We start from the raw sequence: 18,208 nt of genomic DNA on the forward strand, positions 1-18,208 counted from the left end.
AGTTCATCATCAAACATTTCCAGATGTATTTCAGACATTGTAGATATATATCATATAATCATATATGCCACAAATCTCCGCATAGAATTTTTTCTGAGGTATACACTTATAGAAAAGAGTGAAAGAAAAAACAAGCAAAAGGAAAAAAAAACTATGTACAAGTAGGGAGTGATCTTTTTTTTAACAACATATTCATTGATTTGTGAGAATAAAATCAGGCCTATGAGGCATTATGTAGTTAAACAATTTTTCCCAGTGTGAATCAAATTGTTCCAGATTATGATTATCTTCTCCATTTTGTAAATGTCCATTGTAACTTCTATCCATGCATTTAAAGTTGGGCTCTCCTGTGATAACCATTTCCTAGTAACAGTCTTTTTACCAGCCACCAACAATATATTCATTAAATATTTATCTTTTTTCAACCATTCTTGAGGTATATATCCAAAATATATGGTCTTACTCCTCAAGGGTATTTCACATTTAAAGATGCCATGTAGGGCATTGTGTATCCCCCTCCAATAGTCTTTGATAACAGGGCAGTCACAAAAAATATAATAATGATTTGCATTTCGATTTCCACAGTTTCTCCAGCAAACAGCGAGGTTAATATCATAATGGGATTTCTGGGAGGGTGTAATAAAATATCTTATCAAGTTTTTCCATCCGAACTCCCTCCATTTCTGAGAACTGGTACACTTCCATTGATACCTCCATATTATTGTCCATTCTTCCTCAGATATAATTATCCCTCCTTGCTTCTCCCATTTTGTTTTAATGTATGAAGTCAAATATGTTTTAAGATTTGACAAACCCTTATGCATGCTTGAAATAATTCTACTACCGTTATCTGAATTATATGCTTTTCTAAATAGCTCTATCATGCATGTTCTTGCCTTGGTTACAATTTTAAGCATCCTATTAACATACTGTCGCATCTATAAATACTGATAAAAATCTTGTTTTTCTAAATGTTTCTCTTTCAGCATTTCAAAGCTGAACAGTGTTCCTTCTTTCATTATGTTGCAAAGAACTGTTATTCCTTTAGCTGTCCAGTCCTTAAATCTAGCATCCAATTTATTTGGTGTAAAATCCGAGTCATATGCACACCATTTAAGAATTGCGGTATCTCCCTCTAGGTTATATTCTTTTATAGCAGTTTTCTATATTTTAAGAGTCAATTTCACCCATGGATTATCAATAGTATTTATGTACCTTTGCAAGTTATTATCAGCCAAAATTGCTTGTATGGGGAATGGAAGTACCCACTCCTCAATGTTTTTCCATTGAGCGTCATATGATGGGTTGCTGCAGCACATCACAGCTCTCAACTGTGCTGCAAAGTAATAACCTCGAAGAGAAGTTAGGCCGCATCCACCCTTTTCCTTTGCTAATTGCAAAGTTTTGAGATGAACTCTAGGCCTTTTACCTTGCCAAATATACATTGATAACATCTTGTTCCATTCATGGAATTGATTTTGATTAATCTCTATTGGTAGGGGCTGAAAGAGCTATAACAGTCTGGGCAGTATATTCATTATAATAGACTCAATCCTTGAACTGAAACTAAAAGAAAGGAATCAGGTTCCATCTTGCTATATATTCCTTAATGTTTTTTTTATATAAAGGCTGATAATTACATTCTGATAATGATGTCTAATCTTTTGGCATAATGATGCCCAAATATTTGAAAGACTCTGTTTGCTATGCCCAGGGGTATCAACTTTCAATTTCTCTTGGTGGGCTATAGTAATATGAAAGTAATTGGGTTTTATCTGTGTTGATCTTGTATCCTGATAATTGACCATATTGTTCAAAGGATTGCATCAATCAGGTAAAGAGTATGTTGGTTGCCCTAGATAGATCAAAATGTCATCCATGTAACAAGCCAATTTATGCTCTGTCCCTTTACTAGTAATTCCCCATTTCGTCTGATGTATTGAGCTAATGGTTCCAGATATAATGCGAAGAGTAGTGCTGACCATGCACAACCCTGTCTTGTGCCCCTTTCCAGGGTAAGACTATTTGATAAATATCCATTGATTTTAATCCTAGCGGTAGGGTTATCATATAGTGCCTGTATAGTTTTAATAATTGTTATGGAAACCAAATCTATGTAAAACTCTGTAAAGAAAATTCCAATTAACCGAATCAAATGCCTTTTCAGCGTACACACTTATCACTATTGCTTTGATTTTATTTTTTTGTATATATGATCCATAATGTGAAGTATCCTTCGTATATTGTGCAAACACGAGGAAATCTGCAGATGCTGGAAATTCAAACAACACACACACAATGCTTGTGGAACACAGCAGGCCAGGCAGCATCTATAGGGAGAAGCACTGTCGACGTCTCAGGCCGAGACCCTTCGTCAGAACTAACAGAAAGGAAAGATACTAAGAGATTTGAAAGTGGGAGGGGGAGGGGGAAATGCGAAATGATAGGAGAGGACCGGAGGGGGCGGAGTGAAGCTGAAAGCTGGAAAGGTGATTGGCAAAAGTGATACAGAGCTGGAGAAGGGAAAGGATCATGGGACAGGAGGCCGAGGGAGGAAGAAAGGGGGAGGGGAGCACCAGAGGGAGATGGAGAACAGGCAGAGTGATGGGCAACTAAGTATGTCAGGGATGGGGTAAGAAGGGGAGGAGGTGCATTAACGGAAGTTAGAGAAGTCAATGTTCGTGCCTTTCTTTCTCCCTTATCACCATTGCTTTGATTTTATATGAATTTGTATACAAGTTCCCTCTCTTCAGCAAGAGTCATTCCTTTGCCGCCCGGCTGGCAGTTTCCGCAGCCGCAACCACCACATTTTGGCTCGCATGCTGCGCCGATACTATCCCACTTCCGATTTCCACGCTCAATTTCCATAGCGGTTTTCTAGAAAACGGAAGATGTCATCTGCAGTTTTATAAGTATTGAGGCGAAGGTCTCTTCTGACTTTGTCGTCAAGACTGTCCGGCAGTTGAAACTTTTTCACCTCTCTTGAACCGGTCGGCTCTCAGTCCTTCTCTCAGTGCTTCGCAGTCCTTTCTCCACCTGTGAAAATCACAATTGCTGCCAGGAAACTTGGGAAGGGCCGTCGGTTTCAGTCTGATGGCTGGCGTGGGAAAATTGGAGGAAAAGCCCAACGCCGTCAGTGTTAGTCTTTCAGCATCCTCCTCTCTCCTTGCCTGTATGAAGTGGGCCTTCTTGGAAACCAACTTGGGGACGTGGAGTTCGAGCCCCTTCAGGCGACTCTGAAGGTGCTTCCGATCCCCTGGCGGGATCCATCGTTCCCAACTCCTTTGCTGTCATTACTAGTCCTTGCAGGTGGTTAAACATGAAGACATACGCCTCCTGGTGGCCATCGGGTTGTACAGCAGCGACGTCTTCACATTCATCCTCTGCTGCTTGTAGTGCTGTGAGCAACTCAACATTTCCAAAGTTGGTCCAAAGAGTATCCTGGATCAGCCTTCTGATTTTCTTTAGTTTCAACTCACACTCATTTGCCGTCTTTTTGCTGTTCAGTTACTTTCTCTGTGTTCAGCTCCGCCTCCCGTTCTGCAGTGAGTCCGGCCTCCGCATTATCATTGGCTTCCATTGTGAGTTTATTGAAACTCACTCTGAGCTCCTCTTCAGACATGTCTTCATAGGTCCTGGTAATGCTGTTGGACAGGTGAGAAAACAATCTTTTTGCTGTCATTCTCTCTAGCTTGAGTTGCTCTACTTATTTCCCAATAGCTTGATCAGATATGTTTGATTCCCTCTGCAGGCTGCTCACAGGCGAGAGTACAACTTTTTAGTGATGCTTTGATGTTGTTTTATCTGAACTTGATTCCCTTCCTTTTTCAGGACTCCAGGTTATTGCTCTTGCTGTTCCAGCTCAAAGCTCCCAGATTTCTGTTTCCTGGTCAAACAGTTTCCGAGTCAAACAGTTTTGTCAAGCAGAATTTTCACTGCTCCCTTTGAACATGTGCAGCTTCCCCACTTGAAAGGGACTGAATACGCCTACCCAAAGGTTTTAACTGGATTCCATTCAATGACCAAACAACTTTCCTTCTTTTTCCTTTTTTTATTTTTATTTTTGCAAGTGTGGCAGTTCATAGTTCTTAGTTATTAGTCAGTAGTCATAAATAATCAGTCATGTCAGTTATTAATCGAGTCAAGGTTAGTCATAAGGCAGTAGCATCAGCAATCAACTTAGCATGAGGATTAGGTGAAAAACTGGCTGCCTGTCGGACTTCGGAGACGATTTCGGACCTGCACCTCCGTTTCTTTACTGGATCGTTATGGTTCCAAACTGGGTGAACTCTCTCGAACGTTTGCGAGCTCTTCGTAAGCCTTGCGCCGTTTTCAAGAAGTGCCTGCATGCGATGATCCCGATGGCGGAGTTAACCCAAACACAGTGACAGCAGTGCTCCTTTCCCTGAAACAGTCTCAACAATTATTTAAAGTTCGGCATCTTACCGCGGGTTGTGACGCTGCTCTCGGACTGTCACTGTGACGCTGCGGGGTCCGCCCAAATGTTCTGGGCAGAAACCACCCTCAGGCAGTAGGTTCCGTCCTCTCTGCCAGTGAATTCTTGCTCTTTCTTAATACCTTCCTGAAACTCAAGTTTGACTTGACAATCATGCACATTTGGTGGAGATGGCCAAGAGAATCTCTTCCCAAAGTCTGAGCAGGTGATCGGCCTCTACCCAGTGTGAACTCGCTGGTGTCTCAGTAGATTAGATGACAGCGTGAATCCCTTCCCACAGTCTGAGCAGGTGAACGGCCGCTCCCCAGTGTGAACTGACTGGTGTGCCAATAGTTTGGACGACTGTGTGAATCCCTTCCCACAGACTGAGCAGGTGAATGGCCTCTCCCCAGTGTGAACTCGCTGGTGGTTTTGTAGATCAGATGATTGAGTGAATCCCTTCCCACATACTGAGCAGGTGAATGGCTTCTCCCCAGTGTGAACTCGCTGGTGTCTCTGTAAGGTGGATGAATGACTGAATCCTTTCCCACATTCTGAGCAGGTGAATGGCCTCTCCCCAGTGTGAACTCGTTGGTGACTGTGTAGGGTGGATGAATGACTGAATCCCTTCCCACAGTCTGAGCAGATGAATGGCCTCTCCCCAGTGTGAACTCGCTGGTGTTTTTGTAGATCAGATGACTGACTGAATCCCTTCCCACATTCTGAGCAGGTGAACGGCCACACCCCAGTGTGAACTCGCTGGTGTGCCTTCAGTGTGGATGAGCAAGTGAATCCCTTCCCACAGTCTGAGCAGGTGAATGGCCTCTCCCCAGTGTGAACACGCTGATGTACCTTCAGTTTAGATGAGCAAGTGAATCCCTTCCCACATTCTGAGCAGGCGAACAGCCGCTGCCCGGTGTGAACTCGCTGGTGAGCCATTAGGCCAGATGACCGAGAGAATCCATCCCCACAAATTCAGCAGATGACCAGTGTGAACTGACTGTTGTGTCCACAGGTGGGAAAACCGACTGAACCCCTTCCCACACACAGAATAGATGAATGACCTTGCCCAACGTGAACCTTCAGTTGAGATTACCGAGTGAATCCATTCTCACAGTCTGAGCAGGTGAACGGCTTCTCCCCTGTGTAAAATGACGGACGTGTCAGTTGGTCAGATGACCGAGTGAATCCCTCCCCACAGTCTGAGCAGGAAGGATGGCTGGTTGAATCTCTTGCTCCATAAATATCTAGACAGAGACAGCACAACTGGTGTGTTGTATTTGAATTCCCATAGACAAATTCCTTGTCCATTTTAACCTGTAAAAAGATTTAAAAATCCATCAGTGGGTGAAGGACAACATTTGAGATGAGATCACTTGAGTTGCCAAGGTGTGATCTGACATCACACTGTTACAGTAAAGTTCAACACATTGGAGCGCGAATTCTCCTTCTAACTGGGCACAGTGCTGGTATCTGGAACGACCCTCAAACTCTCTGATGCTCTATAAGAATGGGGCACTTATGCCATCTCCAATCTGTGACTTGGCTCTGTTTGACTCTGTCCATTTGAATTATTCCCTCTTCCCACTGAGCTGAAAGGATATCTGGCCCCACAGTAACAGAAACTCTCTCACATAAATAGCCTTTGTTGATGCGCAGCTAGGGTTTTCCTTTAAGTAATGGCAATTTAAAGTGCCACAGTTTCAATGCCATGTCAATATCTCCTGACCTGGCTGGTGGCGTAGTGGCATCAGTGCCAGACTTCGGGACAAAAGGTCCTGAGTTCGAATCCAGCCGGTTCCCCTACACGCTTTCCATCCATGCTGGGTTACGAGCTGGTGATCTCTTTGGAAACTCACCTGGCAGAAGTTTCCCCTCATGTTCCCCTTAACATTTCACCTTTCACCCTTAACTCTGGTTGTAGTCGCACCCCATCTCAGTGGTAAAAGCCAGCTTGCTTTTACCCTATCTATAAACCTCTAAATAGTCATATAACTCCATCAAATCTCCCCTCAATCTTCTACATTCCAAGGAACAAAGTCCTGGCCTGTTCAATCTCTCCTTATAACCCAAGTCATCCAGACCTGGCAACATCCTTGTGAATTTTCTCTGAACTCTTTCAAAGTCTTTACATCTTTCCTGTAGGTTGCTGACCAAAACTGCACTCAATACTCCAAATTAGGCCTCACCAATGTCTTGTACATAGTCAACATAACATACCATTCAGTACTTTGGTTTATGAAGGACTATGTGACAAAATCTTTCTTTCCGTCCCTATTGAACTGTGACCCCAGTTTCAGTGAAATATAGACCTGTATTCCTAGATCCCATTCCTCAACAACACTCCTCCATGTCCGACCAGTCACTGTGTAAGACCCACCCTGGTAGGTCCCACCAACATGCAACACCTCGCACTTGTCTGCATTGAATTCCATTTTCCATTTCTCAAGCCATATTTCCACCTAGTCCAGTTTGCACTGCAAGCCATGATAGTCTTCTCGCAGTCCGCTGAATCCCCAGTCTCGGTTTCATCCACAAATTTGCTGATCCCTAACCATCTTATCATCCAGACTACTGATATAGATGACAAACAACAACAGATCCAGCTCTGATCCCTGTGGCACACCACTAGTCACAGGCCTCCGGTCAGAGAGGCAACCATCTGCTACCACACTCTGGCTTCTCCCAAAGACAGAGTCTCATCCAATTTACTGTCTCATCTTGAATGCTGAATGACTGAACCTTCTTGACCAACCTCCCATATGAGACTTTGTCAAGTGCCTTGCTGACATCCATGTAGACAACGTCCACTGCCTTGTCTTCATCCACTTTCCTGATAACTTCCTCGAGAGACTCTATAAGACTGGTCAGACATGACCTACCATGCACAAAACCATGTTGTCTATCCTTAATCAGTCCAAATCGATCCAAATACTTATATATCCGGTTCCTGCACATATGGTCTAATAACTTTCCCACTACTGATCTCAAGCTCACAAACGGAACATTTTCTCGTTTCTCCTTAGAGCCCTTCTCGAACAGTGGAACAACATCGGCTGTCCTCCAATCCTGCAGTACCTCACCTGTCACTAAGGATGATTTAAATATCTGTGCTTGGGCCCCAACAATTTCTGCACTTGTCCTTCGCAGGGTCCTGGGGAACAACTTGTCAGGCCCTGGGGATTGATCCACGCTAATTTGCCTAAAGACAGTAAACACCTCCACCTCTGTAATGTGTACAGGGTCCATGAAGTTGATGCTGCCTTGCCTCACTTCTATAGACTCTGTGTCCATCTCCTGTGCAAATACAGATGCTAAACTACTATTTTAAACCTCCCCCATCTATTTTGTCTCCCGTATAGATTACCATTCTGATCGTACAGAGTGGGCTTGTTTCTGTTCTGACCTTCTCCATGTTTCTGTGACAGAGAAGCTGGCCAAACTTGACAGGAAGGGGAATCTGGTAGGAATGACGACGGAGCAGTAATGGCTGGAGTTTCTGGGAGCAACTCGGGAGGTGCGTGGTAGATATATCCCAAAGAACTGGAAGCATTGGAAAGGCAGGAGGACACAACCGTGGCTGAAATGAGAAGCCAAAGCCAACATAAAAGTCAAAGAGGGGGCAACCAAAAGAGCAGAAACTATTGGGAAGCTTTTAGAAACCAAGAGAAGACAACTGAAAAAATTGTCAGATAAGCTCACGGTGTGGAATTATGATATTGTAGCACCCAACAGTCTGAGGCATTGAGAGGAACAAAATATCTGGGGCCTCGATATCTCTTGAAAACCAAGGTTCCCTGCACCAGTTATCTTTCAACTTTTAGTTTTGCAGGCACGTACAAACTCTACATCATCAAAATTTCACTTCTGAAGAACTCCCACTCACCAACTAATTATGGTAATTATCATAAATTATCAAATTAGTAAAATTATATAATTATCATAATTTGCCAGAAAACAGCTTGTCCCAATCCACACTTGGCAGATCTTTTCTGACGCCATCAAAATTGAGCTTTCTCCAATTTAGAATCTCAACCCATGGTCCAGACCTCTCGTTTTCCATATTTACTTTGAATCTCATGGCATTATGATCACTAATTTCTGTCAACAGCCCCGGATCATTTCCTGATAGTTTATTGCACACGCAATTGCATATGCAACTTCTACATTGGGAATTCTACGTCCCGATTAAGGGCACATTTGACAAACTCTACCCCAACAGTCTTTTTATGGTATGAGAGTCTCAGTCAATATATGGAAAATTAAAATCACTTAATATATCAACCTTTGTTTCTTGGCATGGGTTTCACTGTGATCACTGGAGAAAGATTTGTTCCTCTATATTCCTCAGACTGTTGGCTGGAACCAAGTCCCAGCAATGGCTACAATATCATAATATATGGTCCATACATACTGGTTGTGTGGTGGGAAAAAACACAACAGTGCCTCGTTCACCTCAGAGCATTGAAAAGTTTGAAATGGGGACCTAAATCCTAAGAACTTTCTACAGGGTCACAATTGAGAGCACGTGACTGGCTGTGTCACTGCCTGGAATGGGGACTGTACTTCCCTCAATTGCAGGACTCGGCAGAGAGTGGTGCGGACAGCCCAGTGCATCTGTAGATGTGAACTTCCCACTATTCAGGGCTGTAAAGAGGACCCGAAGGGTCATTGGGGATCCCAGTCAACCCAACTACCAACTGCTCCAGCTGCTACCATCTGGGAAATGGTACCGCAGCATAAAAGCCAGGACCAGCAGGCTCTGGGACAGCTTCTTCCACCAGGCCATCAGACTGATTAATTCATGCTGATACAACTGTATTTCTATGTTATTTGACTGTCCTGTTGTACATACTGTTTATTATAAATTACCATAAATTGCACATTGCACATTTAGACAGAGATATAATGTAAATATTTCTACTGCTCATGTATATGAAGGATATAAGTATTAAAGTCAATTCAATTCCATTCACCCCCTCCATTATCTGTTCTGTCATTCTGGCTCCCTCCCTGCCTGCAACTTTAAATCCCCCACTAGCACTTGCAAGCCTTACCACTAGGATATTAGTCCCCTTCTAGTTCTGTTCCCCTAACTATCGAATCCCCTATCACATCTTTGACTTACCTCTGCCAGATAATCCCTCCCCCAACAGTTTCAAAAGTGGTCCACCTGTTGTTGTGGGGGATGGCCACAGGAGTATTCTACGATGGCTGTTTAACCTCATTCCCCTTCCTGACTCTCACCCAGTTTCCTGTGTCCTGCACCTCTCTTTCTGTCATTTCTATCACCCCCTCCCACTCCCGGCTGATCCGGAATTCATCCATTTCAAGATCCAACTCCTTAAAGTGCCGGGTTACAAGCTGCAGCTGGATGCACATCTTGTAGGTGAGGACATCAGGGACACTGGAGGTCTCCCCACCTTCCCACCAATGTCCCCTCCAATTTGTAATCACCAGCGTGCACAAAAACCTTGTGCTGTGCAAATTTTTGCCCAGTGAGAACAACATGTGCACACTGAATTTTATATAGAGAGGTATTGATTTCTACAGCTAGCAAGTCACTGTCAATAAGCACTTTGATCTCCTCTGGGTTTCATCGACTTCATCTTCACTCTCACACAACCTGTGTAACAGGCCTGCAGCAGTACTGAAGGATTTTCTCGCCAGTGCTTTTGCGCACCGTATATACATTGGTAGGCAAAAGTTTGGGCACCCCGGTCAAAATTTCTGTTATTCTGAATAGTTAACTGAGTGGAAGATGAACTGATCTCCAAAAGTCATAAAGTTAAAGATGAAACATTCTTTTCAACATATTAAGCAAGATTAGTGAATTATTTTTGTTTTTACAATTTCAGAGTGGAAAAAAAAGGAAAAGAGCACCCTGCAAAAGTTTGGGAACCCCAAGAGATTTGAGCTATCAGATAATTTTTACCAAGGTCTCAGACCTTAATTAGCTTGTTAGGGCTATGGCTTGTTCACAATCTTCGTCAGAAAAAGCCAGGTGTTGCAAATTTCAAAACTTTACAAATACCCTGACTTCACAAACCTTGTCCCAACAATCAGCAGCCATGGATTCCTCTAAGCTCCTGCCTAGCACTCTGAAAATTAAAATGCATGATGCAGGAGAAGACTATAAGAAGATAGCAAAGCATTTTCAGGTAGCCATTACCTCAGTTCGTAATGTAGTTAAGAAATGGCAGTTAACAGGTACAGTGGAGGTCAAGTTGAGGTCTAGAAGACCGAGAAATCCTTCTGCGAGAACTGCTCGTAGGATTGCTAGAAAGGGAAATCAAAACCCCTGTTTGACTGCAAAAGACCTTCAGTAATATTCAGCAGACTCTGAAGTGGTGGTGCACTGTTCATTGTGCAGGGACACCTGTACAAATATGACCTTCATGGAAGAGTCATCAGAAGAAAACCTTTCCTGTGCCCTTGCCACAAAATTCAGCATCAGAAGTTTGCAAAGGAACAAGTAAACAAGTGAAACGACGAAGGGTGTCGGCCTGAAACGTCGACAGTGCTTCTCCCTATAGATGCTGCCTGGCCTGCTGTGTTCCACCAGCATTTTGTGTGTGTGTTATCTAAACAAGCCTTATGCATTTTGGAAACAAGTCCTGTGGACTGATGAAGTTAAAAAAAGAACTTTTTGGCCACAATGAGCAAAGGTATGTTTGGAGAAAAAAAAGGTGCAGAATATCATGAAAAGGACACCTCTCCAACTGTTAACCATGGGGATGGATCGACCATGCTTTGGGCTTGTGTTGCAGCCAGTGGCACAGGGAACATTTCACTGGTAGAGGGAAAAATTAATTCAATCCAATACCAGCAAGTTCTTGAAGCAAACATCACACCGTCTGTATAAAAGCTGAAGATGAAAAGAGGATGGCTTCTACAACAAGATAATGATCGTAAACAGACCTCAAAATCCACAATGGACTCCCTCAGGAAGCGGAAGCTGAAGGTCTTGCCATGGCCATCACAGTCCCCCGACCTAAACATCAACGAAAATCTCTGGATAGACCTCAAAAGAGCAGTGCATGCAAGACGGCCCAAGAATCTCACAGAACTAGAAGCCTTTTGCAAGGAAGAATGGGCAAAAATCCCCAAACAAGAATTGAAAGACTCTTAGCTGGCTACAGAAAGCATTTACAAGCTGTGAAACTTGCCAAAGGGGTTGTTACTAAGTACTGACCATGCAGGGTGCCCAAACTTTTGCTTCGGGCCCTTTAAATTTTTTGTTATTTTGAAACTGTAAAAGATGGAAATAAAAGAGTAATCTTGCTTAAAATATTAAAGAAATGTGTCATCTTTAACTTTTGCCTTTTGGAAATCAGGTCATCGTTTTACTCGCTTAGCTATTCACAGAAACAGAAATTTTGACCAGGGGTGCCCAAACTTTTGCATATCACTGTATGCAATTTTCTTGCTAAATGGTGTTTCAAAAAGTTGGACTTCCAAATATCACTCCTCTTCTTCCCACTTGCAAATTATCCAGCAACTTTTGCATCACAACAATACACACAGGTAACACCAGTTTCTGTACTGTACATAAATATTCCCCCTGAACCCTCCCCCAATGACTGACGGTGATGAACTCAGTGATGGCAATCCCAATGAATATGAAGGGAAGGGCAGTAGTCTGTCTCATTGGAGTCTGGCACATTTGTGATGTGAAAGCAACTTGTTGCCCAGTGTTTGATATCATTATGTGCCCAGAGAGAATTGGACAGAACATGTTCTCACCGGTAGAAAAGTCCGGAGCAAGCAACACACACAAAATGCCGGAGGAACTCAGCAGGCCGGACAGCACCTATAGGAAAGAGTACTAATGCTGAGTACATCCGTCATTTTGTGTGTGTTGCTTGCATTTCCAGCAGCTGCAGGTTTTCTCTTGCTGCGGTTGGAGATAGAGCAAAGGTGATTTTCTCAACAGCTGATAGAAAGATTTTGTTCTCTTTTTTCCGAATTCCTAATCCTTGCATTCAGATAGCTGGAGCTCAGCTCTGTCTGTGAGATCTATCTGCTCCCGTTCCCTGATTAGCCGGAAGCTCCCCGGGGCCGGTGTACGGATCGTGGGGCTGAGAGAGAGGAAAAAGACCTTGCCTGTACCGAGTTTACGGGCCACAGTTCTCACAGCAATTGTCACTCAATTAGAGCCAGAAAAGCCCTTACCTTTCCGCTCCTCCCGACATTTTGTATACTGCACGCATGCGTAGTTATCGGAGACGGCAGCAACCCTGCGCCTGCGCATTTGATCGGCGCTTCAAACGAGAGCGAAATTTTAATCGCGCGGCTTTATGGGTAATCATGGTGCCATTAAAAATGTCTGCACGCACCTGTTCCATGCCCATATCTCAGTTTTTTTTGTGTGTGTAGATAACTCAGCAGCTTTCTTAACGCAGAAAGCGGATCCCATAAACAAAACACTAAATATCAACAGGCATTTCGTGTATCTCATGCCAAAATACAATCCTCTTACAAATGCAGATGTGAAACAAAAGAGATTCTGCATTTGCTGGAAATACAAAGACGCACACACACACAATGCTGAAGGAGCTCTGCAGTTCAGGCAGCAACTAAGCAGAGGAGTACACAGTCTAGACATGCTGAAGGGTCTCGCATGAAATGCTGCCCATTTATTCCTCTCCACATTTGCTGCCTGATCTGCTGATTACCTGCAATGTTTTGTAGAAATTAACCATTTTGTTTTTCAATTAACCAGTTTCCAAATGTTTCTCATCTTTCAATCATAGCCACATCCTGCTGGTCTGGTTCCTCTTCCTCCTCCCACTCGTAACTCGAAAGACACTGCACAGATTGATCAGGTGGTTAAGAAGGCAAATGGCGTGGTTGTCTTTATTAGTTGAAGCATTGAGTTCAAAAGTCGGGAAGTTGTGTTGTGGCTGTTACGAGCCTACGGTCGAACTGTGACTGTTTCTTTAAGAGCGCCGGCGTGAGGAGGCGGGACTATGACGTCAGTCACAGGCTGACAGCGCTGACTGTGGACTGAACCATAAGAGAGAGAGAGCGATCTGCAGACAGGCAGTCGGCCAGTCTAAAGAGAGAGAGAGAGAGAGACTGGAAAAGCTGATCGCTTCAGTTAGTCGCAGCCGAGGCTTGGAACTCTCCTCTGCCCACAAGAGTGAGTTGATCATCGGTACACGGAACCACAACGAATGTGTGTGGCTGTCACTTCGTATAATCCATAGGAGTGGATTTTGGAATATTTTGTGTTAACCCTTGCCTGGGTATGTTGTGTGGTAACCCCGAGGAGATGGTATTCTTGTGACAGGTCACTTTTGCTGATAACTCGTATGTGGACGGATTCAACGGATAAGAACTTCGTCGACGGTTATTTTGAAGTAACGGCCTTTTCTCTACGTTTCACCCTGGATCACAAATATCTCTCTCCCATCATTTATGCCGTGGATTACTGAACTTTCCTACTTTACCATCTCAAGACTCTGAGCTTTGTTCCCTCAGTCTGTATAGTCTGGGAATTATAACACTGCTAACTTTTCTTTATTTCGTTAAGTTACTATATTATAAGTATATACGAATAAAGAGAGTGGTTTTAATATCAAAACCAGACTCCAGTGTGAACTCTATTGCTGCTGGTTCGTTTCTAAAACGTTTCAGTTCGTAACACAGTTTTATAAAACTAGTTAGCTCACATCTGGAGTGTTTCATACAGTTCTGGTCTCCCCCATTCTCGGAAGGATGTCGGGACTTTGGACAGGGCGCAGAAGAGGTTTACCAGGACACTGCCTGGATTAGAGGGCATGAGCTATAACGAGAGGCTGGACAAACTTGTGCTGTTTTCTCCAGAGCGGCGCAGGCTGGGGTGAGACTGGATGGACGTTTATAACATTACGAGAGGAATAGAGAGAGTGGACAGATTATATATTTTTCATGGGGGTTGAAATGTCTAATACATTTAAGGTGAGAGGAGATGTGAGCGGGAATTTTGCTTCTGTCCACGGAGTAGTGGGTAACTGGACATCTGACTGGGGGTGGGAGACCAAAGCGGCCACGTGATCCCGTTTCCTGTTCACGTATTTCTGCAGATCTGCAGCATCTGCGGGTCACTGTTCTACGTGTACGTGTAGCTTCACCTTTCCCCGTTCAGACAAGTCAGTGAGATCCGGATCGGTCACGTCCTCTCGTTGTGGTGGACAATATGTTTTTTTCTGCAATATTTTCAGCATATTTTATTTCACTGTTTTTATCTGCTGAAGTGCAGCCGATGTTTCTGGGTGTTTGACCCATTTATGTGAGAATTTAGCCTTTTCTATTTCTCTGAGCTTCTCATAAATGTGTACAGTTCAGTTAAGCTTCACTCCACTACTACCAAAGCAACAACCCAGTCAGTCAAATAGTTCCACACAATTAAAATAGTTTATTACATCGTTATTTTTAATTTTGTACTATTTATATAATTCAACTATGTAATATTTATATTCTTATATTAAAACATAATTGTTAAAATCTATGGTTATGAATTAGGTTCTACTGTTGCCGCAGAGACAACGAATTTCATGACATATGTCGGTGCTATTAAACCTGATTCTGATATTGATATGGGAGATCCACCACCGGTCACCTGATCCCAGTTACCGCAGATCGTAATGTGAGATTGAAGCATTTTCCATATATTTGCTTTCCTCAGAAATGACAACAGTTCAGTTTTCTTCTGTGGTTCCAGAGCAGAAGCTCAGTCTGTCTAATATTTCCACACAATTAAAATGGGGAATTTGTTTATTATCATCACGTACTGAGCTACAGTGAAAATCTTGCCTGATGTACCATCCACACAGATCGATACATTTCAACAGTACATTGAGCTGAGATACGACAAAACAATAACTGTAACAAAGCATTATGGCTGCAGAGAAAGTGCAGTACAGATAGACATATGGTGCAGGGTCACGTCGAGTTACATTGTGAGGCCGAGACCATTTTATCATTCATTTGGCTTCTAACCACAGACAAGAAGCCGTCCTTGAGCTTGTCATTACTAATAACTGCAGCTCTTCTTTTTTTCTCTCACTTTCTCGTGGAACTAGACAGGGATGTCCATTAACCCCTTTATTATTTAATGTTGTATTGGAGCCTTTAGCTATAACACTACTTGAAGCTAAAAATATTCTCGGTATCTCTATGAATGGAACCATACATAAGAATTCTCTTTATGCAGATGATCTTTTGGTTTTTATTTCAAATCTTGAGGAATCAATTCCTAATCTTTTGGAAACACTTAAAGATTTTAGTAAATTTTCAGGATATAAACTTAACTTGAATAAAAGTGAATTGTTTCCATTAAATGTCCCTGTTAGTATATATAATGATATTCCTTTTAGAATTGTTAATACCTTTAGATATTTAGGTATTATAATTACTAAAAAACATAAAGATTTCTATGAAGCGAATGTAGTTCCTTTAATGGACTCCATGAAACAACTATTTTCTAGATGGAATCCACGTATTTTTTCTTTAATAGGTCGAATTCACGCTGTGAAAATGATGATTTTACCTAGATTTTTATATATTTTCCAAAATATACCTATCTTTTTAACTAATTTTTTTTTCGATCAAATTGACTCTCTTATTTCTTCCTTTATTTGGAACAATAAAAGTCCAAGAATTAATAAGTATCATTTACAAAAATCTAAAAAAATGGTTGACTTGAACTTCCTAATTTAAGACGGTATTAGTGGGCTGTGAATATTAGACTATTATGTTTTTGGTTATATTGGGTTGATAATAACCAAAAATCATTATGGGTTGATTTGGAATTAAAAGTTCTGAAACAATTTTATTTAACTTAAATTTTAGGAGCTCCATTACCTTTACAGCTCTCTAAAATTCCAAATTTAAATCTTTACCCGGTTATTAAACAACCCCTACGGATTTGGGTTCAGTTTCGTTTTTTAAAATTTTTTAAACAATTTAAGTTGTCTAGTTTTTATATCGAAACTTTTCATTTAAACCTTCAACAACTGACCCCATTTTTTCTCCTATGGAAAAATAAAAGGATCCTTTGAAGAGTTAACTAATAAATTTTCTCTCGCTCATGCACATTTTTTGCAATACGTTCAGGTGAAACATTTTTTACAACAATGTTTACCTAAGTTTCCATATTTACAAGAATCTGATTTGTTCGATATCATTTTGAAATTGAATCCCTTAGTGAAAGATTCCATTAGCAGAATTTATAATTTATTTTTATTACAAAAAGAGAACGTATCACTAAAGATTAAACAATATTGTGAGAGAGAACTTAATATGACCTTTGTTAATGAAGATTGGCTTCGAGTTTTGAAAAACGTAAATTCTTCTTCTGTATGTGCCAACCATTGTTTCATTCAATATAAAAATGTTCATGATTATTATTTAACAAAGGAGAGACTATCTGAAATATTTCCTACTATAGACCAATGCTGTGATAGATGTGAAACTAAAGTAGCTACTTTGTCACACATGTTCAGGTCATATTCTTCATTAAAATCGTTTTGAAAATCTTTATTTTGTACAATTTATAAAGCTCTGAAAATTAATTTACAACCTAATAGATTGACTGTTCTATTTGGAATAGTTCCACATCATATTCAGGGTATTTCATCTTCAGATCTACCTGTAATTTCATTTGTTACACTACTGACAAGAAGGGCTATTTTATTAAAATGGAAAGATATTTCTTCCCCTACATTAATTGAATGGTTTTCGCAAGGAATGTTATGTCTTAGTTTGGAAAAAATTAGAAGTAGAACTTTTGATCCTCTATTCGATTTTGAGGGAAGTTGGGGTTCTTTTGCCAAATATTATCATTTAATTTGAATTACGCTATATGGTTTCCTTCCAATTTTATTTTTTTTATAAATATGAAATGACGGTTGATGTTTCTTATTTTCATATTTAGATGATGGTCAAATGTGTGTTACTTATATAGTTAGTGTTTTTTTTTTCCTAGTTAGATGGGGTTCTTTTTTTCCCTTTTATATATATATTTTTAATATTATATTTTACGATCAGTTCTTTCAGCTTTATTAATTGTATACATATTAATCTATTGAAGTTTTGTATCATTTTATAGCTGTAGAAGATTATGTACCTATAAAAAATTTATAAAAATGAAAAAAAATGAAAATGCCAAAACAATAACTGTAACAAAGCATTATGGCTGCAGAGAATGTGCAATGAAGATAGACATATGGTGCAGGATCACGTCGAGTTACATTGTGAGGCCGAGTCCATTTTATCATTCATTTGGCTAATAACCACAGACAGGAAGCCGTCCTTGAGCCGGGTGGTTCGCGCTTTAAGGCTTTTGTATCTCTTCCCCGATGGGGGAGGCGGGTTTGCAGCAAGAATGTCCAGGTTGTGAGGATCTTTGTGTACATGGCCTGCTTTTCCGAGGGAGGGGAAATGTAGGAAGAGTCCATGGAGGGGAGGCTTGTTTCTCTGATGTTCTCTGTTCTCTAAGTTCTCTGCAGTTCCTTGCAGTCATGGGCAGAGCAGTAGCTATACGAACGCGTGAAGTATCGACAAGGAGCTCAGAGACCTCGGCCTTCACCCTCCCTTGTGTAGCTGGATCCTGGTCTTCCTGTCAGATCGCCGGCAGGTGGTAAGAGTGGGCTCCCTCACCTCTGTCTCTCTGACCCTCAGCACACATACTCCACAGGGTTGTCTCCTTGCCCCCTCCTTTACTCTCTGTGCACCCATGACTTCCGTTGCCACCCACAACTCCAATCTGCTAATTAAATTTGCTGA

At 41.7% G+C, this 18,208-nt stretch overlaps 2 protein-coding genes across 3 annotated transcripts in view; both read right to left on the reverse strand.

The window, feature by feature from the left end:
* LOC140721118 (uncharacterized) lies at positions 1 to 12,653 on the reverse strand. 2 transcript variants are annotated; one of them, XM_073035981.1, is made up of 2 exons: positions 12,611 to 12,653; positions 1 to 5,752 (listed from the first exon to the last, which is right to left on the reverse strand). In XM_073035981.1, the coding sequence occupies exon 2, from the start codon at positions 5,372 to 5,374 to the stop codon at positions 4,673 to 4,675; it is 702 nt and encodes a 233-aa protein (XP_072892082.1). In that variant the 5' UTR covers positions 5,375 to 5,752; positions 12,611 to 12,653; the 3' UTR covers positions 1 to 4,672. The 2 variants fall into 2 exon arrangements, with proteins under 2 accessions (XP_072892082.1, XP_072892084.1); XM_073035983.1 differs by lacking the exon at positions 12,611 to 12,653 and adding an exon at positions 7,842 to 7,980.
* LOC140721099 (uncharacterized) overlaps positions 10,670 to 18,208 on the reverse strand; it is an 18,561-nt gene continuing 11,022 nt past the window's right edge. The window contains exon 3 of the mRNA XM_073035964.1: positions 10,670 to 10,714. Within this exon, the coding sequence (XP_072892065.1) occupies positions 10,670 to 10,714 (45 nt within the window). The remainder of the gene's footprint in view (positions 10,715 to 18,208) is intronic.

The sequence above is a fragment of the Hemitrygon akajei genome, unplaced genomic scaffold, assembly GCF_048418815.1.
Source record: "Hemitrygon akajei unplaced genomic scaffold, sHemAka1.3 Scf000050, whole genome shotgun sequence".
NCBI classification, from domain to species: Eukaryota; Metazoa; Chordata; class Chondrichthyes; order Myliobatiformes; family Dasyatidae; genus Hemitrygon; species Hemitrygon akajei.